Source organism: Calidris pugnax, unplaced genomic scaffold (assembly GCF_001431845.1).
Source record: "Calidris pugnax isolate Ruff unplaced genomic scaffold, ASM143184v1 scaffold63, whole genome shotgun sequence".
Lineage (NCBI taxonomy): Eukaryota > Metazoa > Chordata > Aves > Charadriiformes > Scolopacidae > Calidris > Calidris pugnax.
This window is the reverse complement of record NW_015090852.1, coordinates 6685544-6711614: the sequence shown is the minus strand read 5'-3', so window position 1 is coordinate 6711614 and position 26071 is coordinate 6685544. Positions and strand designations below refer to the sequence as shown.

Here is a 26071-nt window from a genome sequence, read left to right as displayed (position 1 = left end):
ATTATGGATACCTACATACTTGTGTTATACAGTTCTCTGATGTTCTTGGAACATCTTTGCAAAATGCCTTGAAAACATCTGATATGAACACAATATATTTTTGTATTTGCATTCTCCTTAAAAAGTTCTATTTTCCTAATATTTGCATTCAGTTTTCTTCATTACATTTTGTTATGTGGTATCCCAAAAAGTTTTAGGTACTCTGCATTTTTAATATCTTCATGAGAAAAATATTAAAAGCATTTATCAAAATAAATATGAAAATACTTGGTTTCTAAAACTGAATATATCTTAGAGCATAATATTATTATGGTTTTTTTTAATTTTTGGATGACTGACATTGAGTAACTATCAGAGCCACCGCTGAAGTTAAAGAGTTGTACTTAAGTGTGCTTGTCAAGTGATTATGGCATAAATGTTTTTCCTTAGTGCCCAATAATGCTAAGATGTGTAAAACTGTCTAATGTCTAAAAGTTGTTCTTCTTAATCCTTGTGAGTAGCATATACTATTTATGTGTTGGGAGTTACAAATGCAAATCAACTATAGGCAGAAACAATTCAAAATTAACATATCTAGTGTCAAAACAGTAAAGATAAAAAGCGATCACAATTTGTACTGTTCCTGAGTTTGTTGGGCAGCATCCTCTCTTTATCCATTCTGCTTGTGGTCTGTGTCAATTTCAGTGAGTAGAGAAGATGAGAGAAATATTGGCAAGTCAGCTCCCATGAGAAGTTACTTCTTAGTGTGCAACGGGTGTAAAGCTATACTGATATGCTGCATATACCTGTCAAGGAAGTTGAGGCCATTTTATGATAGCTGTATTTCCACTCCCCACAAAGGAATAAAAGTAACGTAAGGAGGAATAATAGTACTGAAATGCACTTTGGCAACCCACCTGATGCAAACACTTCCCTCCCTCTGGCTGTCCTCATAGTTACAATCTAGAAATGTCATAATAGACCCTTTTACCCAAGTTTTACACCAGTCTTGGGAAGCCAAGAAGGCTGTTGTTTCACCAACTGTAAGGCCTTTCCGCACAGGCAGGATGACTGTAGGCAGCTTGGTTCATGTAAATCTGTTGCAGATTACCTTTTTCATGCCAACATTTCCAAAGCTTTTACAAATTAGGCACAAGTCAAAGAACAAGACAGAAAGAAAACAACAAGAAGATGATGATTATGTTTGCATTTGTGTGCACATTGCTAGGATTTCATAATGAACTCGTAAAATAAATAAAGCAGTCGTTTGAGAGAATACTCCAAGGAATTTGCCTTTCTGATACTTGGTTGAAGAAATATGAGAAATGATTCAACATGTAGAATAGTGAGGACATAAGTATATCATGCTAATAGGATACAGAAAATTTGCATTTTTTACTGCTTTTATACGCAGAGGAATGCAAAGAATGTAGCACTGTATTACACTGCGGATCACTTTGATCCAAGAATGAATGATTTACAATCTGCATTCTTACAGTTTAACCCATTACACAAGGATTTGCCCTTGATCAAAATTCTGAAAGATGTCTACATTAGAAATTTTCATTGCCAAAACTCGTCACAGCCATCTGGCAATCCTACTATATCACTGGTGCATGGGCAGTCTTAGCTGCTTTTATCAGTACCATACTTTCTTACTGCAAAAGGCAGTTTTGCATAAGACATGATACATTTGTGTGTGGAAGCCAGAATCTTACAGCTGTATGCATCACTAAGTAGCTGGAGCACATCTGCGCAGGCATTTTGCCTGCACAAGTAAATTATGTTACATTTCTATTATTCAGAAAAGAAAGCTCTTAATATGAAAAATGAGGAAATTAGTGAAAACACAGAATGGGTCAGTTGGGAAAATCAAATTTTCTTTTGATTTTATTATTCCTACAAATAAAAACTCAGCTTACAGTCTCATAATTTCACTTCTGTTTACTGGGCTGCTTATCACATGAAATATTTAAGATTATTAAAGTATGTCTAACTCCTACCAAATAACTTGAGTATGTCTACCTCCTACCTTCCATAATTAACATGGAAGACCCTATCCCATAGGTACAATGGCTTCCAGATGTGAAAAGTTAAAGATAGAAAAAGAGTTTTATATGCTATGGAGCTTGTGTTTAATTCTCAGTGGTTATATCAGATGGTTATTTTAACAGGAAGTATTTAATTGCAACTGAATATATAATGCTGTATTGCAAATTCTTGTGATAGTGCCATGATATATGCTACATTGTTATTGCATTACCTATGATGGGGTCTTGATATACAGAGTCAGTAAAGCTGTAAGTCACTGAATTTTAAATACCTTCTTTGTTAAATGTATGGATTTTCATCCCAACATTTAATCATTCACAGTTACTGCCCAGATTTGGAAAAGAAGTAGTATTAATTTCATCCTCTAGCTAGCAGTAAGCAGATTAAAAGATCAGTACCACTTTCATTGATATATGTGGGAAGACCTTTAGTTTCTTGTAAGCAAGATCAAGTTCCCAAAAGCCCTGAAATGTACTGAAGTGTTTGTGGCAGAAATATAGAACTTTGATCTTGTAGTCCTAATTCAAATGTTAAACACTAGATTGTCTTCCTTACTCCTCTCTCTAAACGAGCTGGCAAAGGGAAAATACAAAGTAAAGATAAAAGATAAATGTAAAGGAAGGAAGGACTCACTATAGAATACTGCTATCTTTCCCTAACTTGATTTCATTCCTCTTTTGAATGCTTATCTCTTAATAAGTTAATATCTTAACAGCAGGATTAGAATTAATAAAGAGAAAATTCCAGACCTCTGTGACTAACACGCAGAGGTAATGAAACAAGATTAACAGAAAATGAGCTGGTATTATTTCTTTGGGAAATACAACATATTTGCATTCCTCTTTTGCTTTATATTTTGCCATAAAGTTCTATCAGAATAATGTACAATGAGTGGCTCGTCATTCGTAACAAATGTTAGTATGGACAATAGGGCAGTCACCTGTATATAGGGGTGATGAAAACAGTTGATTTGATGGTAAAATCTTCTGAGCAGGGAATGTCCTTTCCTTTTGTTATATGTCTCTGCAGCTTTTAAGCTGTACTAGGGCTTTGTCTCTAGTTTTTAGAAAGTCTAAGACAATAAGCATTAAGGTAAGAAAGACTTTGGCACAGTCAAAAGTTACAGCATTGTAATACAGAATTTTAAAGATTTAGAGACTTCAGAGAAAAACAAGTAGAAATAGTTGCAGATAAAACAATTTGCCAGCAGGGTAGTCTGTTACTTGTATGAAGAGTCACTGGAAAACAAGAACTAGTAAAAAGATAAATTCCTTAGGACAGGAACCTCACCTATTTATCTATGTGTAAATGTGCATGTATATGAGAAAGTAAACTAACCTTTGAAGAACAAAAAAGCAGGGACAAGATGTCTGTGTATGATTCCAAGGCACCTAAAAATGCAATAGAAGAAAACAGGAGCATATTATTATTTGAAAAAAATGAAATTTAATGAAAATCTTCATTAACTGAGAAAATGACTTGACTAGTTAATGCAATTAGAGTTCATCATTTGAGCAGTCTTACTAGCTAGGTCATAGCAAGGCAATATATCGTCATATGGAAACAGAGAACTATTCCAGTGAAAATACAGATTTAAAAGTATATATTTTTACCTGTGAGGTGGATTATGATAAACAGTAAGAAAATTAGGCCAGAGTAGCCTATATTCTGTATTCACAGTTGACATATGTGTTTAAATCTGAGATGAATGAGCTTCCTGAAATTCATCTAGTGGGAGAGACTCCATATGTGGCATTGGTATATCACATATATTTCTCATCAGAACTATATGTAAGCCTACTGTGACATGCTGGTTTTTTGTCCTTTTCTTTGAAGGGAAATATCTGGGAACAAATTCTGAGAATACCCTTTCTCCTGGAAATAATTAACGCTGTCCCTTTCATCATCACGGTAAACTTACTTGAATTAATACATTTGCACATTGCACTTTTATAGCTGCACAAATACTCTTAATTTTTATTGAAGTAAATTTTAATCTTATGTGGATGACAAATTTGTGCCTGTGGGAACAGAAACTTGTCAACAATAAGAAGATAGTTTGCTACTTGAATGAAGTAGTAATACAGATCACTTTGCCCTTCTTCCCCAATAGGGGGGATATAAAAATCTAAGATATAAAAATCTAAGAATCTCTGGTGTCTGCACTGAAAACTGCCTGTCCTTATTTTATCACATTATCTTACAGTTAATCATGAAGAAAAAATGTTATTTAAAGCCATACCTCACACTGGAAACACATTAATAATAATTATTTTTTGCAAGCGTTTCATTGCTGCTTGAATAGAAAAGCTAAATTCTTGAATATAAAAACTTTTAATGAATTTGTTAATTTTTCTTTCAGATTTTCTGGCCAGTCCTAAGAAACCTGTTTATTCCTGTATTTTTAAATTGTTGGCTGGCAAAACATGCATTAGAGAATATGATTGTAAGTATTACAAAGAAAATAACTATTTTAGAGTTTCTATTTTTTCAGTATGTTATCTGTAGTGGGACTTTGGCAATACAGTTCACTGTCCAAATTTAATAGGAAGATAACCAGGTCTGTTAGGAAGCTAACCAGATCAAATGGTCAAGCATTGCTAAACTGCTTCTGCATCAAAATCAGAAAAAATTAAGACATCAAGTGAAATCTCATATAGTATAAATTGTTACTGTGCCAATAAGGGAAAGTTGGAATGGGTGGGTTTTTTTGCTCCTCTTCCATTCACACACAATTCCAGGGAACTCAACTGCTATGCCTTAATTGTTCTTTGCTGCCTGTAATTTGTAAGATGAGCAGACAGACATTAAGGGAGCTTGCACTAGTTTCAGAATTGTGCCATGATGAACAAAGAACTAGTGAAATAATCACAGAATCACAGCTGGCTCTTTTGCACCCTTCTATATGATCAGCAAATTCTAAGTGCTTTTAAATGACTGCATTTTATCAGGGCACTATGTAGTTCCTCTATAGAATCAACTCATGTTTATTAATTCAAAACCAAAAATAACACCTATTTTCCATTAATATAGAATGATCTTCACAGAGCCATTCAACGCACACAGTCTGCAATGTTTAACCAAGTCCTCATTTTAATATCTACCTTACTATGTCTTATCTTCACTTGGTAAGTGGCCAAAACCTCTTTGTTTTTATTATATATATTGGCTTTTCTTCCTTTATTACATGGTGGTAAAACAGGCCTTGTGGAACTCATGCATGGACATAAAGAGTAATATACTTGCATGAGAAAAGGAATCATTCTCACTTTAAGGAAAAACGAATGTTGCAAAAACACAGGAGAAAGAAGTGGGTGAAAATTTAGATATGTACCAGCAGTGCAATCTCAGCAGGAAAGTCACTCAAATTTGAAAAGTACCAACAGAAGTACGCATATGAAGGTCACCTTCCCCTGACTAGTGAGACAGACAGAGAAAAGTATGCAACATCTCAGCCTTATCACTCTTGATAACTAAGTCACATCCCAATAAGGAGTACAGGGGACATCTGTTAATAATCTAGATTCCAGAAAGTGTAGATTTTATTAATCTATATTACAGAAAGTAGGGGATGGTAGGTTCAAACAACCAAAATGTGTTACTCGGAAGAACTTTTTGCTGCAAGACCTTGAAAGCTTAAATTTACAGGAGTTTGGGAAGCATGGAGAAAATTTGTTGAAAGCCTTAAATATGGGCATACTTGGTTATTGAAACTCATGACCTGGAGGATTATTGGAGGCTAGATAATCCTCCTGGATTATTGGAGGCTAGAGTCTCAAGAACCACCACTTGATTGCCCCATTTTCATACTATGCCATTGGCTATCTGCTGTTGATCAAGGCTGGAGACAGATAAAATAGGCTACGTGAGTTTTAGTATGATCATGCTTGTGTTTGTATAAATGGGTAGTGGTGATAACGTAGCTTGGTAGCTTATTTAACAGACAGAATTTTCTCAACAGTAGTGGAACAAGTAGAGGAAAAATATGTGTGTTACAAGATGGTGTGAAAAGGGACAGTAAACAGAGAAGATGATTCTGTGTGGAAAGGCTAAATCACCTGTATTTATTTTGCCAGACAGGGTGCCTTTGGGTCAGCACTCTGATAAAGTTTGGTCTGTCATTTTGGAGACAGTGATTTAATTTTCTCTTACTTTATTTCTCTAGCTTGTTTTTCTGATAGCCACTGTTATGTGCTGCCTAACCCTTTTGGTAATAACAGTGTAAAATAACACATGGCCTTTTCCAGTCTTGTCCCTCTCTGTCCTTTATTCAAGAAGAGGAGTTTGTTTTAGCCAGTGGCTAAACAAATGGTCCAATTTTACCCTTTGTCTTATGGCCACACAGTTGCATAATGACAAATGCTGCCAGTTCTAAACAGAATTTTTGTGAGATTAAATTTCCTATTGAATATGACAGCCTTTTAAGAGGAAATGTTATATGAGTAAGGACTACAGTACTTGAACCAGGATGCATAAAATTCTATCACTTGGAGTTTTTTAATTGGTTCTAGTTTTGCCTTTTGATTTTTTTACAATGCAAAGCACTCAAGTAAATCTGCCTTTACCCTCTTTACTAGCCTACTTCAATATCTTACTGAACGGCTAAGCAAAATATGTGTCCAATTCTCACTGAAATAAGCTAGTTACAAGAATGTTTCCCAAGAACTTACTGTAATTATCCCTGATTGAATAAGGTGTAGAAGCTGCAGCTAAACAGAACAACGTGCTCACCACCAGGCATTTTGATAACTGACAGTAAAACGTGCAGAAAATGGCAAGCTCACCTACAGTAATTATGTCTGGTCTCAACAGCTGCAGATAACAGCTCATTATAGATCATTATATACTGACCTAGTATTGACCTGCTCGACTGCAAAATAAGCTAAATAGGATGAAAACACCCAGTAATACAATAAGTAAGGAAGTGAAGCACTTTTGGAATGACTAAGAATAGTTGTCCAAGCATCTGCAGTTTTCCTAAGACCGGAGTTCTGTTTAAGCAATTGTTACTATTGCTTACATGAATATACATAATGGCATTTTCACATGGTTTTCCCCGTCTATGTATCATTTTATATTACAGGGTATATTTTTAACATATCTAAAAAAAAAATCTCTATAAACAGTCAAATCAATTAGCTTAATGTATTTGATTATGTTACATCTATGGTGTTTTACTTTAAGAGACATCATTCAGAGCTTACATGGTTTTCTTCCTGCTGAAAGAGGAGCAAAGTCCATTTTGGGGATATGTCCACTTGAGGATGGCTTTCACCAGGCTGATATTTCACATTTTCTGCAACAGCAAGCAGTAACCAAGTGTATTTGCCCCAAACAGATATGGGAGCTAGCACTAGGCTTACCGTTCATATAAAAGAGCACAAGACAAAAAAATTTTGAGATAGCCGCGGTCTGTTTTCATAACCATCTTTTGGTTACATTTAGAGATACTACCTTGGTCCATGAAATTTCAGTAATGCAAAATTAATAAACCTAGATTAGTAGCTTGAAGAGAGCGCTTACAGTTTCAGGACACTTTCCCTTTAGAGTATATTCAGTACGATGGGGACATGCTCATGGTGTGCTTTTGGCACCACTGATAATTGCCCTCACCGTGTCTCCCTGCTGACCTTTAAGGTTAGTGAGCTAATGGCTTTCAGACACTGTATGGATTAAATTGTAACACCACAGCCCTTCTTAGTTCCTGGTTGACAGGCTTGGAGCTTTTACCATCTGCTGCAATAGGAACGTTGGCTTCTCAGCACTTCTGAAGTCAATATAACTTTACAACACAGGGTTCTCTTCAAACCCATACTTTTTTATCAGACACGTAGAAAGAGGTGGCACATACCTTTGTATGGAGATTATATCATTTTACAAGCAGTCCAAGATGGTATAAAGAATCCAGAAAGACTCCTCTTCCTACTTCCATTTTTTATCACTGCAGGTAGACCGGTGCACTGGGAAAGCGCAGCAAAAGGGCTTTCTTACTGCGTCAAGTGAGAGTGAAACCTGTTGTAAGCCTTTTGCGATCATTTCTGTCAGAAAGATTAAAATGTTTAACGTGGCTCTGCCATCTGTCTGTCTAACTCGAACTGAAACTATGTTCTCTCCAGTGTGGAAGAACTGTTCAGTCCCAGTCACATAGAAGTGCCTCAGCACACCCAGGAACCTGGGAAAGAACCTTGGGGGACCTCCTGGTCTCCTGATGGTTTACAATGGAGGGAGAAAATTTGGCATGTCTAAGCCCAGTACACTTTTACTTGTTCTTCTAGTGTGTAGACAACAGCAATGCATTTGTTAACATTTGACTGGATATTTTTATCAACAGAAATTTACTTTAAAGATCAATTTGAGAGATGTATATTACATACAATAGCTGTGAAAAAGTGGCATATTTAGATAAAATATTTTTTAAAAATTATAAATGCATAAAAGGAGCTCTTCCTTATCAACTTTGCTCCTATCTGTATATAGTAAGTATTTTCAAAATAACTTCTACCATAGCTAGCAGAAAACCCACAGAAAATTAATTAAATTCTGCCTCATGCATTACCAGCAAACCCATAGGTTACATCTACACAGCAGAATCTTATAAGTGGTGGTTACACATGTAGATGCATTCCAACTTATAACTCAGGTATAAGCTTTCAGATGAAAAGTTAAAAAAATAATCTAATGCTTGCAGCTAATTGGCTAATCTCACAATTTTTAGATAGCATTATTCAAGCTATACTTTGCACTCAGAATGTAGCGGGAAAAGGCTCCTTCTGTATTTTTGTATATAGTTGTCAATTTTCAACGTTCGTACAAAACAAACAGTAATCATGTAACAAAATTTGTGCTCTATTCCACTCTTGATTTTTTTATGATAATTGTTTATGGATCTGGCGGTAGAACTTATTTGCATTCATAAGACCAACTCCATGTATCTTTAGCGTACAGATTATATCAAGGATTTTTGTCTCTTTTCTTCTGATTTCAAAGACAGATTAGGCTATGCAATAATTTCACTTTCTTTAAATACTTCTGTGGCCTCCTTAACCAGAGCAATTATACATATACTAAAAGATGTGTACTCCTATATGACAGACTGTTCAGCAGTTACTATTGATGGAGTTCTAGTGACAGTTGCAGACCTAGTCAAAGTATATGTTGTGTCATTTAGCTAATGGCTGTTTGCACTTGTTTGTCAAATGGAATATTAATTATTTGTGTAAACTGTACAAGAAGACAGATAACAGTAAATGACTATTTCTGGCATCTTTCTGTGACACAATGAATCATCTATTAAGACTTATTTTGCTTTTTAAATCAGTGTTAGTCATATATCACAGTGTAGAATGAGTAGCTTGTGAAAAAGGTGGCTACAAACTGTTTGAGATGGACATTTATTTTTGTTATATTGAAGTCTAAGAAGCCTGCACGAACTTTGCTTATAAGCTCACTGAGGTCAATGTTAACATTTTTTACCCATCAGTGCTTTCAATATCAGAAAATTAGGATGTTTCCACATACTAATTTACAGAATAAATGTGGTAAGCCAACACTGTAGCCTCAATGTCAATTACACAGTCAAAATCTCATCTGGAAGAAACAGTATGAATAAGTTGTTTGTAAGGATGAAAAAAAATCCAGACAATTATCTAGTCCAAACAAGACAAATCAAGACCTTCAGCTAATTTTAGAGAAAATACGGCATCCCAATGCTCCAGTTCCAGTTATCAGTACGTAGAGACAGACACCTCATAGAGCAATGCAGATCTGAAGGGAACTAAATCACTACATGAAGGTCTGTGTTTCTCTGCCCTGTGTTGATTATATCAGGAGCCTACAATGGCAATTCTCCAAGAAAGATGCATACCATTAAGTAGGAGTGTTGGTGGATTTGGCGGTCTACAGTTCTTTCTGTGATGTTATGTTTTGTTGTACAGCACTCTCAGTGCTCAGGCCCAATCTCTCAGTTTAGAGAGATTTCCTGCATTGAAAAATAGCACAAAATTAAACTGTAATTATGTCATTTAGTTTGATCAAATCTGATGATTCTAAAGTGGTAAAGCACATGAGGTCTCAGGATCTAAAGCACTAAACAGGAGTTGCAGAATTTAAATCCCAGAATATTATAGAACATTAATTGAAAGTTCTAAGTAACTGTAAATAATACAAAATAAATTATTCAATTATTACAAGAATCCCACAAAGTATTAAAATAATAGTGGTTTTGTTTTTCTTTCTCTGAAATTAAGCAGATCTGTCAGGAAGTTGCTCATTTCAAACAAAAAAAATCTCTATTTTATGTTTTGAAATATTCCTATGCAATGGTCTCCAAACATAAAAAAATAGATCTAGAAGTAGGCCAGGTAGGACATGTAGTACCAACTTCCACCTTACCCTTGTCCTGCTTCTTGATTGCTGGAATCAGGACAGCATGTATGGGTAGTTTTCCAGTGAGTGTATACAATTAGAATTGAGGTCTGTTTCAGACACTACCCTAACACTTAAGTGATGGAACAATAACAAGGCTGCACAGCCTCTGGAAGTTCAATAACAAAATATTTCTTAAAATATGCATTTGTTATTTGTGAACAAATAATTTATAAATTCAATTAGAGTTTATCTGAACTATTGCCTTCTGGGAAAAGCTGTGTGCATGAACTCAACAACAACCTTTTCATCAACTTTGGAGAAAAACATGCAATGCATATGGAGTTTATCTTCTCGTAGGTGTAGCCATTTCTAAGGTGGCTTTGCTAAAATCTGTATAAGAAGCATGTGAAAAGAGTGTTGCCACAAACAGTTGTAAATCTAGACTATTTAAATGAAAGACAAATTCAGATGAAATTCTTTTTCTAATAGAATATGGTGTTAGGGTATGGGCCACACCTTTTCACCTTTGCTGACACCGGGGATCATTTTTTTACATCCGTATTATTAGACCTTAGGGGCCAAAGCCTTTGAGAAGGCTTGATGAGAAAATGTAATGAAAAATTACAACAACAAGATGTAATAAGATACCCAGCTTGTTTCTTGGATTAATGCCTTTACTTAGTTTTATGCAGCTATTGTATTATGGCAACACAGAAATATTACCATATATACATTTATTCTGTTTTCTTTTTTTTTCCCTCTTGTTGATAGCATGGTATTTGTTATAATACATTTTAAAAAGTATTTTTACATATTTAAGTTCAAGAGTGCAGATCTTAAAAAAGCATAGGGTGATTAGTGCTGTTAAACAGTGCTGCTTAAAGAGCATAGAATAAGGACTTATGCTACTGAAAAACTGGCTAGTTGTTCATGAAAGGCAGGACAGAAATGCTTTTTATTATAGGGAGAGCAGAAGTATGGAAGTGCAATCAGAAGTCTTTTTGGCTACCCATGAAACATGGTTTCTATAGAAACCTAGATAATTGTACAGTGATTTTCATGCTATTTTAGTTATTAATTTGGTAGTGACATAATATTTCCTTTGTTAATCTTTTTAAATGTTGCTACATATTTATTTCTAAAATATTAGGTCAGCATCTTTCCCATGTTACATGCAGGAAATTCTTTGTGCAACTGATGTAATGGAACATTTAAAACTAGACACAGAGACCAACAAAGTCATAAAGGTTGGAGAGTTCAATCTAAATTATCTTCTGAGTGTGAGAGATACATTTGTAGTCATCTTGTCTTCTGAAAATAAAAAATATTCAGAAAGACTAACTGGTAACTCAGAAAGCTGCCCTTCACAAAGCCTTTGTAAAATCGAGTTTCAACAACGCATTATTTATAAGCAAATCCTTCTATTTTTCTTTAATATGTAGAGAAATATTAAATTTAGGAAGTAAACAATATGATGTGATTGAGAGATTTCTGTTTTTTTATTGCACCCTGGAAAATGAGTCAGGGCTTTGGGTACTTGTGATCTTTTCAAGTTACAATCAAAGCTTTGCTGTTTTTCTAGCAGAGGTAGCAGATCATTTATTAACCTGAAAAATCAGTAGTTCCAAACTGAATTTAGGTAAAGGTGGGAAAAGTTAAATTTGAACAAATTTGAAAGACAGAATGAACTTATCCACATTTTTGTTCACCACCACACAATGTTTTAATATTCCGTGTGGTGTGTAACTCTACACTATAGGTCAGGTAAATCATCCTTTGATAATTAATACAATGGCAGTTTTACAATCTAGTAGTGTGTTGTTTAAATCAATATTTTTAATTGACACTAGGAAGAATTTTCAGCAAGGCTTTTTACTCTTTGTAAGAGTTAGACATTAAATTACTTTCCATTCTGAAAGTTCCAGCCTCTACCCTATGAATCATTTGTGATCATTGTCTTTTAATAATTTTTATTGCTATATGAAGGTCCTAAAAATGCAGTAATCAGAATATGCACATTTAAGTAAAGTGTAAAAAAAAGATTTAAAACCAAAATGCTGCCTGAGAAGGAGTTAAAAATTCTTTCAGGTTCTTTATCAATATTTTCCTCAATAAGTTTAATGTGATGTAAAAATGTCTCTCAGATACCAAATGCTGCTAATATTTACAATAATCTTGATAACTTTTCATTAAAGATGCATTGAGAATATTTGGGAGAGATACACAATATTTTGCCAATACTGAATATGCCATTGGGAGAACAATTTTTTGGCTTTTATTATCATGACATCTTGTAACACAGTAATAATATTACCAGATACCATGACAAGCAAAGGTTGTTCTGGCAGCAAACACCACTTACCGTTACAAAAGGAGGAAGAAAAGTAAATTATTTTGAGTCATATAACATTTGGACTGTTAGAAACACGATTCTTAAAGATTGCATCTCCATAGTATCTCTTCTTTAGCAATCATGTTTTGAATTTTGTGGGAGATAAAATCAAGCTACTGCTAATACTAATTAGGGCTTGCCAACATGTGTAAAGCAACACATAAAATTCCTTGTAGTTAATCTAAATGCAGTCCTGTCCTTGTTCTTTTGCAGCAGTATAGCACCAGGTAGAATGACTATAAGGAATATGTAAAGTCTTAGTAAAATTAAAAATGAACTTAGCAAAGCCTGCTTTAATTTGCTGTGTCAAACACAAACTGGGGCCACGATATATAATTCTGTAATAGTCACGTGAACCCCGTGATGTAATTAAGGGGGATTTGATGAAAATCTAGAAGTGATTATCCAAAGAGCAAGGACAAATAAGGAATGTCAAAGAGAAACAGAATGTCATATTCTGTTAGCAAAAATAAATTACCATATTTTAGTATGTGCAATATGCATTTGATATATGTATGTCTTTAAAAATATCAGCACTTGAAAAGAAAATGCAGTCAGAGAAAAGGTTTTGGGGCTCAAGACATAGGGATCTATAGAGGTAAACTCAACAGGCATGCACTGGCACTCAAATTATTAGGGTGTGGGTTCTGTAGTAAGTTTTCCATTGGTTTATAAACACACATGTACACATACACCTGCTGCTGAATCACAGGCTTGTAAGTAGATACCTTGTGTGAAAATGTAAATGTTACATATGCAGAGCATGCATATTACCTTCAGAACAAAGGTGACAAGAATAACTTCGGTAAAATAAAATCCTAGAATAAAAGTCAATCTGGAGTCTGCAGGTTGTGATATACTGTATCATCATACTGGTGAAAGAATTCTTAGGTTTTGCTTTGGTTTTGGGAGGACTTAATAAATGCAGGTGAAGTTCCCCTTAAAGGGGAAATTTGATATATAAAATAATTGTTAAAGCTCTCTGTCTTCCATCTCTTTCATTATAGGAAAGCATTACATTTCACATGCTTCGTTTTATCTTTGCAGTAAAAAGAAAAACCTGATACTCACATGGTGTCTTTGAGAATGTTATGTCATTTTAAACAGTAGCAAATAGAATGCCATGTGTAACAGTGGATGACTAATTATTTTGAAGATGTTACTTCACCATTTAAGATTCAATGCCTGGCAGTGAACCATCATCACTCACAATTCCTGGCTCAAAAATGAAGTTGTCATTAGCATGCAGACTTAAAAAAAAATAAATATGTCTTTCATTGACTGATTCATTAGGCTGACAAACTATTTATTTTACTTTTCTAAAATTTGGTGTTTATGGTGGTTTATGCTAACACATTTAACTGTATTATTAGATGCCATCAGTTATTCTTGTTCTCTGGTGAGCAATAGCTCATTATGCTGATTTGTGATCAGCATAACTCTTCAGTGATTTGTTCACTTTTATTTTCCGTTTCATATTCCATCTGTATTTTAAGGCTGTGAAGTTTAACAAAGTTCATATTTCTCAAACCAGAAAGTGAAGAGTTAAAAAGGATGTTGATATGACTTTGGCTATACTAACAGAAGCTGGCATCAGCCACCAGGAATTATTCACTCACACTCTGTTTGTATTAGGCATAACTTTATGGTATATTGAAAGGACATCTCAGAGGCTTTGGCAGAGCTAGGGATGTGATATAAGATGATCTAAAAAGAAGATGGATTTTAGTGCATTTAAAATGGATTTTAAAAGAAAAAAAAAATCTCATTTTTTTTCCTTCTTGGTATTTCATTACCAATTATTAAAAGAAATTACTATAATGTTTAGAGAGATGTTTTTCAAGCAGGTGAAGACTAAAGGCATAGACAGTTATCCAAACATAGTATCGCATTTGGGTGATAAATAAATATGCGTAAAAGTTAAATGTTAAATTCCTCTGATTCACCTCTGTGTGATATTCTTTCCATTAGTAGTAGGGGCCCCATCCTGCATGCCAGAGCTGTCACATACCAAAACCACTTACTGAGCTTAAATAAAGGAAGTAAAGAATTAAAAGTATGATTAATTACAAAAATACCACTTGTAAACTTATTCTCTGATAATTGCTTGTGGACTTCAACAAAAGACTTTCCCAAAACATACAGGTCTACCAATCTTGAACAGTAGTAGGGGCCCCATCCTGCATGCCAGAGCTGTCACATACCAAAACCACTTACTGAGCTTAAATAAAGGAAGTAAAGAATTAAAAGTATGATTAATTACAAAAATACCACTTGTAAACTTATTCTCTGATAATTGCTTGTGGACTTCAACAAAAGACTTTCCCAAAACATACAGGTCTACCAATCGTTTGAACAAGATACAACAATTAAATGTCAACTTGTTGTCAGGATATTAAAGATTAACCTCTAAATGGTATTTCAGCTCCAATAAATCTGTATTTCTAGCACTGTTAGCAGATACCACTTTCCATTCTCCCTCTCCCCCACAAGGTACAATTCTGTAAATAAACATCCTTTAGGATGTAATCCAAATAAACAGCACTCTGATTAATGAGTTCTGTACTTCTGTTGGCAATTAAAACCTTCTCCTAAAAAAAGTTAAAAATCGTAAATTATATTGAACTTTGTTGTCTCTCAACCTCAGTAAAATATCTAACTGTATCTAACGTAAGCTTAAATTGAATGTATGCTCCCATTCTTTGCAAAAGCACAGCTATATTTTTAATGTCTGTGGAAGTCGTACATTTCTACAATATATATGAAAAATTATATATACTATAAGTTATAGTAGAAGTGCCTGAATCACAGCAATGAGGAAGAAATAATAATTGGTGTTCATATAGTAAACACGTGCAAACCATGGGTTGACTTTGCAGACTGAAAACAGGCATGAAATCAAATTGTCAGTCCCTTTGGGCATGGAATACCATATGTAATTACATTTCACTGCAAAGTGCTATGTTTACTAATACATTACAGAAGGAGTAGGAGAGCATATAAGGGTTGAATCTGTTTAAAGGCATTCAATACATTATGGACTCCTATAATTGCATACATTCTACTGCTTTGCCTAACTCTACAGTGTAAGAACAAAACTCTATATGACATTCCAATTAACTTTTGAGTTACCTTTTCATATTTTCAGGACATCTATTATTACTGGCTTACATTTATAATGAACCTTAGTCAACTGCTGAGAATGACTACTTGTACTTCATTTGCTTTTCAATTTACATTGTGTTGATACCAACAAATTAAATACAGTCCTATATTTTGCAAGTTTCTTATCATTATGAATGAGCAGTCAAAACTAAGTAAATGGAAGTGGATAAATAAGGTAAAAAGAATGATTGTAGGTAATTTCAACTGTAATCCTTCACTCGATCTCTTTTTGTTTACTTTGCTAGTATTCTAAAACTAAAAAAGGAAAAAAATTAGAAAATAAAGATTCAGCCAACTTTAAGGCAAACATGAAATATTTCATTGTGAATATTCAGAGTGAAAGTTTAATTTTAAGGGCTGTAGTGAGTATGTAATAAGAGTAAAACCTTACTGAATATTCTCTATAGGCTAAGCAATCAAGAGGAAAATATGCTAGACAAAATATAGAAAAGATTAACTGTATGGTGTGCTGGCAGTCCTGGTAGTCATGGTGACCTTCTTTCTTCGTCCCCTGCCTTCATCTTTCCAGTAAAATGATAACTAATCCCCTATTATTTTGCTGGCTACTTGAATCAGCTCTTCTCTTCATTCATGTCTGCTGTTTTTTGGTTGTCCTGATAGAAACTGTGCTCTTCCTTTAAATGTTGACTATAGACAATTCTATGATTCTATCATTCTTCTTGATTATGTTGGAAGGGATCAGATCATAGAGTCCAACCATCGACCTAACACTGACAAAAACTTTCACTAAACCATATCACTAAGCACTACGCCTACCTGTCTTTTAAAATACCTCCAGCGATGACAATTCCACCACTCCCCTGGGCAGCCTGTTCCGATGCTTGATAACCCTTTCAGTGTAAAATTTTTTCCTAATATCTAATCTAAAACTCCACTGGCCTAATTTGAGGCCATTTCCTCCTGTCCTATCACCTTTTACTTGGGAAAAGAGACTGACTCCAACCTCTCTACAGCCTCCTTTCAGGTAGCTGTAGAGAGCAATAAGGTCTCCCCTCAGCCTCCTTTTCTTTAGGCTAAACAATCCCAGCTCCCTCAGCTGCTCCTCGTAAGACTTGTTCTCCAGACCCTTCACCATTTTCATTGCCCTTCTCTGGACTCACTCCAGAATCTCAATGTCTTCCTGTAGTGAGGGGCCCGAAACTGGACACTACTCAAGGTGAGGCTTCACAAGTACCAAGAACAGGGCGACGAGCACTTCCCTAGTCGTACTCACCACGCTGTTTGTGATACAGCCCGGGATGCTGTTGGCCTTCTTGGACACCTGGACACACTGCTGGCTCATATTCAGCCACCAGTTGACCCACACTCCCAGGTCCTTTTCTGCTGGGCAGCTCTCCAGCCACTCTTCCCCAAGCCTGTAGCGCTGCAGGGGGTTGTTGTGACCCAAGTGCAAGACCCAGCACTAGTCTTGTTGAATCTCATACTATTGGCCTCAAATATGCAATTTTGAGAATGGAGCTTGCGGGGATTTCATCATAACATGCTTGTGATTGTTAAAGTCACACTTCACACTTCAGAATAGTCCTGTGAGGTTTTGGATTTCATTGATTTTTAGAAAGAGATATATGCATAGATCCACTTGAATTCTAGCCAAAGAAATTATCAGACTTGAAAGTTTTTCTTCAAGCAAACACATGGTCAAAACAGGTGGCCCAAAGAAGAAAACTCAGATGAAAGTCATAAAAACTTCTATGACTTTCAGGATACTTTTTAGTTATTGTAAAGTCCAGGCTTTCTCACTCACAACCAGAACATTTCATTGAAAACATCATCAGGACTCCATCAGTGTTTACAATAGTGAGAAGCAGGAGGAGAATGATGATGAAATCATGGAGCTTGCTGATCAAACCAAACAAGACATAGACAGTCCAAGGTATCCAAGTCCTCTGGCTCATAGCTAGAAGAATTGCTAGTTTCCAAGCAGAAACTCAAACCATACAGGATGTAATATATTGTTTTTATCTCCCGGCAGTTACCTCCTGTAATTTTCACCCCACTAGACAAACTCTATTTAATGGTTGCCCCCTTTCTGTTTTTTTGGCAAACCTAAACATTAAGCCCGGTGCTTAATTATACTTTGTTCACAGGCCAGTTGTTTTCCCTGGTCATTGCCCAAACTAAATTCTCTTTAGCTGAGACAGTAGGTCAGCAAGGAGGGAACTTTGAAGTAAAAATACCTTTCCAGTAGGAACACAAACAAGAGTAAATTATTTATGTGCCACACATACTCACACTCTTGTTTTTGTAATAACAAATTTTTATGAAATAAAGGAACCAAAGTATATCATATGAGTATTTTTTAAATAGAGGAAGGATATACTTGTAGTCACGTTGCGGTTACCATACATCCATTTGGATCTTGTACATCTTTGAATATTTTCAGCAAACTTTCTACTCTTTTCTACTCTTTATGGGCCTACAGATAGTGTTCTAAACAGAGACTGGACATCAGTGCAATTGCCTTGAGACTGCAAATACAGCCACTCATTTAACCAGCTTGATGGACACTACCCTCGTAAAGCAGCAACATGCTGTATGCTTCCATTTTGCTCACTGCCTGTTTGAACAATCTTTCTCCATCTTAAGAATATCACAGAATGCAGCAGCTAAACTGAAAAAAGACCATCGATGAGTCAGTGCAGCACAGCTTGAAATGCAAGAAGCATACACCTCTGTCCTGATGTGATCTGACTACAACCATTTACCTTAAGCATTCTTTCTAAATTTAAGTTTTCCAGAATAGAGAACCACAGAAAGTTTCCTCTTACCTAAATCCCTTACCCAACATCCAGAGATGCAGAAAACAGATGCCTTTGTCCATCTAACTTGTGACTTGGAGAACAAACCTGTCTGCTTGCTTCATTTTATAAACATTAGGGGGTTACTGCATTTTAAAATAGCACAACTTTATAATTTCAATAACATGCAGTGCTGTTATTTTCACCGATACTTTAAATTATTATTAAAAATACAAAAATGTGCTTATGTTCATTGTTCAGCATCTTGAAAAATTATTTAAAATACAACCTTTGATAAAAATACACGTCTACTTAAAAAGTAAATAATAGTGCAATAACAAAATCCACAATGGAGCAGATTACGTCCTCATTTAAGTTATCATAAAACTTTTGCATTCTATAAATCTATAAATATTCATTTGTAGAATAAACTACTCATTGTAAGTGTAAACATTGTGAAATAGAAGGAGCACAACATATCTATCTCTGTGTTCCTACATAATTGTAGCATTTCACAGTGGTCATCATTTGAGCTTCTCAAAACGTTCAAGTAAGTCCATGATGTTCCATCTGCCTCCTCTTCGTAAACCTCTCTCCTTTGTTCTCAAAAAAGATTATATAAAGCACAGCAAGCAGCTGCCATGAGAAAGATATTTCTCATCAGTTTCCAGCCTACATGTCTGGATCTTCTATTTATTCACTCTTTAGTCTTCCAAATATATATTCTGTTGTTTTTCTTAAGAAGTGCTTTTCTCCCTTTTGGGTGCCTAATACAATCCATAAGTTCAGTAAATATATGAAAAGCTGTATCTAGTAAATGATCCATGACTAGTTTTTCTTGCTTTGGTTATATATCACATACATAAATATTGCTATATGGAATAATCGCTGTAAAAGCTAGATTTGTAGGACCTGCAATGAGAAGGGTAGAATTTGTGAAGCAGACCGTGCGTCAAGGGGGCATCAGAGCCTATGTTCTGGTGCAGGAAAAGTCAGCTTTCTGATATCAGTCATAGTTCTCCATGTCTTCTAATGATGAAGGTTGTCGTCATCATCATTATCCTGTGCAGTCCTTTCAGGTAATTGGTGATGAAAACAAATGTGAATGGAAAATTTCTGGGAAAAAGGTGACCTTAATGCAGACAGTGAGGATTGGCTGCAATAGCAAATTAAAAGATTGTGAGCGAGATACAAATAAGGCAAGCAGAAATCGGTTTCTTCCATGTCTACAAGTAAAATTAACTTCTGACAGAGCTTCTCTGCAACAGAAGATATGTTTTATGGAAATTTAAGATGGAAAGGAAAATTTCACCTATGAGCTATTGAAAGGGCTGCACCCCTCATGGCTGTGGTTAAGGTGGATTAAGACAAGTGGTATCAGCTGTGATTCACTTGCAAGTTTTAGACCACTGCAACCTGTACTTACTACTGGTCTGAGATTCACAGAATGATAAGAACTGCAAGACCATTCTTCCTGAATATTACTTAACTGTAAGTTTCTGAGAAATTAATTTATGGTGTTATTAACAAGAAGATTTTGCAACTGGAGTTTGGTAATTGGGCTTTACTGAAGCAGTTGTGTTCATAGCAGCAACAAGAGCAACAAAAAAGAATTTCGCTCAAAATGCAAACAATGAGAGGCTCTCAAGTAGATGTAAAAAAGCTTGTTCTAAAAGGAAGGAACTAGGAGAGGATAAGTTGTCAGGTTTTGAATCTAAGATAAATCAAAACAAATACTTAAAAGGAAAATTAAATCCATTTGTCATTAAAATATGCTATGACTTGAGTTAGGTTGAAAATGAACAAAATTATTGTATCAGTAGCTTACAGACTGTATCATAATTCTGTAAAGGTTGTAAGGCTGTACATCATCTAAGACTGATCCTGTCTCAAGTGCTTGTAAAATTACTCTTTTCCTAAACATTTATTTAATCCCATGGCCTGGCTTATTTGGGAATAAAAAATTTAGTAAGCTATGTATGTTGCAGACAAACTTTCCAAATAGACTGAAGCTAAGGTGTTTTACCACTACACAAGTTGCTGCATGAACCTAATAAGCTGCCATAAAGGAATACTGGCATCTGGGATTTTCCAGGCATTGAAAGATTTCAGTCAGGTCTGGAAACACTCTTACTGTAGGCAACTTTGGTACAGAACACATATAAACATTAGAGAGGATACTTCAAGGTCAGGAACTGCAAACTTGTTTACAACAAATAACTGTTTGTAATGAGACTGAAGTGTACCTAGGCTAGGATGGACACAGAGATGGTTCAGCCTCCATGAGAGAAAGTCTGCTCTTGGACCACAACTAAGGTATGCGTACTGAATTATTATTACAAGTTCTTTTAATATAGGCAGAGTATTTATGGGGAGAATCTTTCCATGCTGGTTTTTTTGTTTGTTTCTTTGTTTTCCATACTGTTTGTTCTTTTATTAAAAATCTGCTTCTCAATAGAAGCAGGACACTGAATTAGAGGAGCCTTTTCCCTAATCCAATATGAATGTTGGCCTTTTTTTCTACGTCAGTCCTTTTAGAAACTTGATCTCTATCCATCCAACTTGAATTTTTTTTGCATCTTCTTACCATCTGTCTTTATCACTATCATAAAGAGAGAAACAGGATGTGGGTTTGAATTCACAGTCATAGAGAATGAATATGAAGCTGGATCTTCCTTATCTCCAGTAGCAATGTAACCAATAATGATTACTTCCTTTCAAAAGGAACAAATAATGAGAAAGATAAAAAGTGGTGCTTTCATAGTAGATATAACCTGATCTCAAGAGTTTTAAAAGATTGACTTTCCACTTCTTTATTACTACTGGCTTCTCTTAGCTAACCTTTTATGATTCAAGATTTTTTTTAAACAAATCTGATGATCAAAATTGAAGCTTAGCATGTTTAAAATCTGTCAAGTACATAATTAATTTCTGTAGTGGTAGTGGTACAATACGAGGCTTTGGAAATTGAATATAATTTTCCATGAGTAACTTCAAAATAAACATACGTTCAGACAGATATCCAGACACAGCCCTAGCACTAGTTTGCATTTTTAAGGTTTTCTACGTATTTATAAGGATTTTTATTGCTTTTTATTATTTATGCTAAGAGGATAACTGTGAACTGTGTTCTGTTGCTAGGAAATGAAATATATATACATAATCTCTACCTCTGTCTCCAATTCCTACCCTGTTTCTACACACTGGGTTAGCTTCTTAACGCACATTTCATAAATATTTGGATAATGAATTTTTCAATTGTTAATTTAATTTGATCAAGGGAGTGTGGGTGGTTTGCATAACTGTTACACCCTTAAGAGTGTTTCAAAACTATTGCAAGAAACAATAAGCTTGATGTTTCAAAGCATAACATATCAGGTGTATTCAATTATAAATTTGTATTTGAATTTTCCAGCACAACACATGTAATTTCTGAATATTATAAATAGATTACTTAATTATTCTGCCTGAGGAAGGATAGGTATGTAATATTACCTAATTCGGTAATGCCCTTCAGATGAAGAGTATCTGGTGGTTGAAGTACTGACTGCATGATTCTAGTTCCTGAATAGTTACTGACTCCTTGTGCGAGCAGTCTGAATCCTCAGACTCATCTGGCTCCTGGCTGCAACAGTATTGACACACTGAAGTTGCAATGCCAAGGTTTACTTTGTTTACCATCAAAGCTCTGAGGCAGACTGAAACAGAAAAATACAAACAGTTCTTTGGACTTACAGTCTGAAGTGTGCCTGGACCTTTTGATGGAAATACACTGAGCTGAATGGTGCCCACAGTGGGACTCTACTTGTGCAGTATCTATCATCAGAGTTGTTCTATTGCAGCTCCACTTCTCATTTCACTAAATGCAGCAGCAGGAGCAGAAAGGTTCTCACTCCTTTTCAACAAATATTTATATACAGTTGGTCATTTCATAATATCCTATTCTGCTTAGCAAGATGTTCTGCACTTTCTGGAAGTCACATGTCTTACTAGTGGAAGTTTATTTTTATAAGTTAAGCTTTTGCAAGCGTTAGCTGCATATACCATACTGATCTTTGGGGAAGGAAAATACTCATACTAGACACTATGGGTAAGCAACAATGATATCATTAAACCCCATTATTTAGAATAAAGATACAACTAGAATACAGAAAAGGGTGACATTTCCAGCTGAAGGGAAATTCAGAATCCATTTCTGACATGGTGGGATTGCTGTGTAATGAAAGAAAGAGTTCTGCACTCCTACCTCAGCTTGCATTCAGACTCCCACAGAACTGAAGATCTTGATTCAAAGCCTGCTGAAGTAATCTGAGTCTTTCCCCTCACTGCTGTGGTTCTGAAAAAAAAAGGAGAGTGTTGTATGAAAACATATACTGGTCTCTGGAAAGAAAATATTCTGGAAAAATAGATTATTTTTTTTTTTGGTTGATTCAGTGAATCCATTTCAGCATGATCTACTGCATTTGTAGGTTCATTTGTCACTATCTAAGAATAGCAAGTATATTTCTCTACTGGCTTACTTTATAGACAGCATAACAACCTTAATCTTCTTTCTAATCAGCATTTCTCCCTCAGTCATTTCACTGTCTTGCATGCAATTAATAAGGTCTATGTCCTGGAATTCAGTCATTCCCACACCTTTAAAGCTTTCTGCAGAATGAAAGTTGCAAATTGGAATTTGTCATTGTAATTCTTAAATTTGATATATTATACATGATATATTGTACCAGATTCTGTCTATTTAACATTTTGGAAATGGCACATTTTTCCATTTTAATGCTGTTTGTGGAAAATTGCTTTTCAGAAAATAAATCTTTAGAAAAAAAACCCAGTTTTTATAAAAGACTGAGAAAGCATCACAGGACTTAGGAAAAAATTGAAGCATTTGGTTTTCAGCAGCTTAAGGCCTCAGCTTCAGGGCATTTGGATAGGACAGACATTTTACTATTGGTCAGAGTATTTTCTATTGTCTCTACACCTATATAATTGCTGTAGTTTCTGCTCATGCCTTGTTCTTTTTCTTTGCCTCTTCATTATTTACATAAGAATCAGAGGTTCTGTCAGAAAGCAGTAGGTTTTTAGGTCATGGTTAAGGTTGTAAGCAAAACCTGCACCTTTGGAAGGACAACACAACACAGCTCAGAAGTATCTCATAGAGAAAAAATTAAAATTCAGAGGACTTGTTATCTCAGAAGTCAACATACAGTATTTCCATATGTATCTCATACAGTGAATGAAAAAAATATCACTTTAATGACACTCCAGTTGTTATATTAGTATTCAACGCAGAGCTTTGTGAAGTGTTAATTGAGCATTTAATGATTCTATGTATACTAATTCTACAAGCACTGAGAATTGCTTTTCCAATACTGTCTAGTTATAAAATATAGGACAAAACTGCATCTGGCTCTACATCAGTGCCCTAGAGAAGACAGATCACTGCACAGAGACAACTTCGAGTACAAAAAACTGTTTGCCTCTATACCAAGTGGGGCACTCTCCAGATAGAGCATTAGACATCACTGTAATTTGGAGGACTTAAGACTGGCACCAGCATAGTATTAACACCTTTGGCATTAAGTGAGCACCTTTGGCCAATTTCAGGCAAAAACTCTGTGCATTCACCAGATTTCTAAGAGATATTACATGGCTCCCAGAATGAGACTGAAGTATGAACTGCTCTGTAGCCACATTTTATTTTGGTGTAGACTGAGGAAGTTTCTTTAAACATCTTGGGTGAACTATTCCAAATCTCAATTTCCTTAAGCAGAAAGTTGCAGCCACTACAGTGGTCAAATATGTCTCAAATGCCTGCCCATGTATTTCCTGGAAAGTTAACATTGTCATTTTCTTCAGTATTTCACAGTATTTGAATTTTACCCATAGATATTTGCTACAGTCGATGGTCTATCAACAATTTTGCTGATTGATGGTTCATTTCAATTTTTAGCATAAAGAAAAGAAATAATCTGTGAGAGTAGCATCAGAAAATTTTAAAATAATACAAAGAGCAATTGGTGGTACAGAATAATCAAATAATCATAATTTAATTTTTAATTTTTACTAACATCACCATTCCGTGGTAGCATATGTGGAAACTTTAAAGAGTTTAGGGTGTGAGAAATTACTGGGAACACTATGCAGAATTACTGTATTTCTGAGTTACTTGAGGTGTAACTTCCGTAGTGTATAACCACTGAGCCTGTACCACAGAATCTCACTGAGTCTGGTAAAAGCAATCCCCATTGATTTCAACATATTAGTTAGCTAGTCCCTGTAGCTAGCTATTTGAAACTCAACAAAGTAATTGTAAAAGTTGGAAGCTCAAAGTTAAGTTCCAGAGAAAACAATGCTGTTAGTTGATACCTAATCATGAAGGCACCTAAGCATCTCTTAACTTTTGGCTTCAGCTTCTAGTGAATTATTTTAGACCTTGAGATTTTACCTGTAAGTAATAATTTTCTCTAAAAGTAAAAATAAAAGTTTAGAAATCAGAAATATTTGGCACCAATGACAAATGAAAATACAAGCCAATATAAAAATAGATTATAAATAAGGATAGTTAACGTACAGTGCTTTCAAATTGCTATCCAAGGGGTTGTTGTTTTGTCCCTTTGTATGACATACTACTGCCACCATGAGAAAAATCTGACTTAATTTCAGGGGTTATTTTACTCTACAGTATTTATTTCTGTACTGCATGTGCAGATAGGTTATTTACAAAGCATAGTTAGTTTTGGCACTTAAAATACTCAAACAAACAAAGATTCCCGGAATTAGAAAGAAAACTTCCAGTAAAAGGAAGACTGAACTCCAAAAGTTCAAACAATACCTTAACTAAACACGACTAATCTTCAGGGATTACATGTTACTATCTTTGTTTTTCAAGTGCAGCATTAGTAGAGTTTTTAAAATCTCACTTCTCCATAAGTTTGTAATAATTTTTCTGATACTATTTTTGCTTTGGCAGACCCATAGTTTAGGTTTCTGTGGGGCTTTTTAGTAATACTAAACCTCTCCATTAAACCAGTTTTATTCCAGCTGTTCACTTAGATCCACGATGAAAAGACGGCCTTGCTGAATTTACAGGAAAGTTAAAATTGGTATAGAAGGTGCTGAATTGGGCCCTATGTTTTAATTAGGTGTTTTCTGTGTATTTATTATTACAGTGGTTTATTTTCTCCACAAGAACAAGTTGATGTGATCATTGCCTTTGCTAAACATTTCTTTCCAGATTGAAATCATTATGTTTGTCTAGGGATGACCAAGTAAATCATTGTTTCTTCATGGGATGAAAGAGGAAGCAAATGAACAAGGAGATAAAAATACCACCATAAAATAGTAAAACAGCCAAAAG

The 26071-nt window shown here is 35.1% G+C and overlaps 1 protein-coding gene across 4 annotated transcripts in view; it reads left to right on the top strand.

The window, feature by feature from the left end:
• KCNT2 (potassium channel, sodium activated subfamily T, member 2) overlaps window positions 1–26071 on the top strand; it is a 110910-nt gene that overhangs the window by 11614 nt on the left and 73225 nt on the right. For all 4 annotated transcript variants that reach the window (XM_014943528.1, XM_014943527.1, XM_014943526.1 and 1 more), the window contains exons 6-8: window positions 3868–3942; window positions 4394–4477; window positions 5065–5159. In XM_014943528.1, coding sequence (XP_014799014.1) covers window positions 3868–3942; window positions 4394–4477; window positions 5065–5159 — 254 coding nt within the window. The remainder of the gene's footprint in view (window positions 1–3867; window positions 3943–4393; window positions 4478–5064; window positions 5160–26071) is intronic.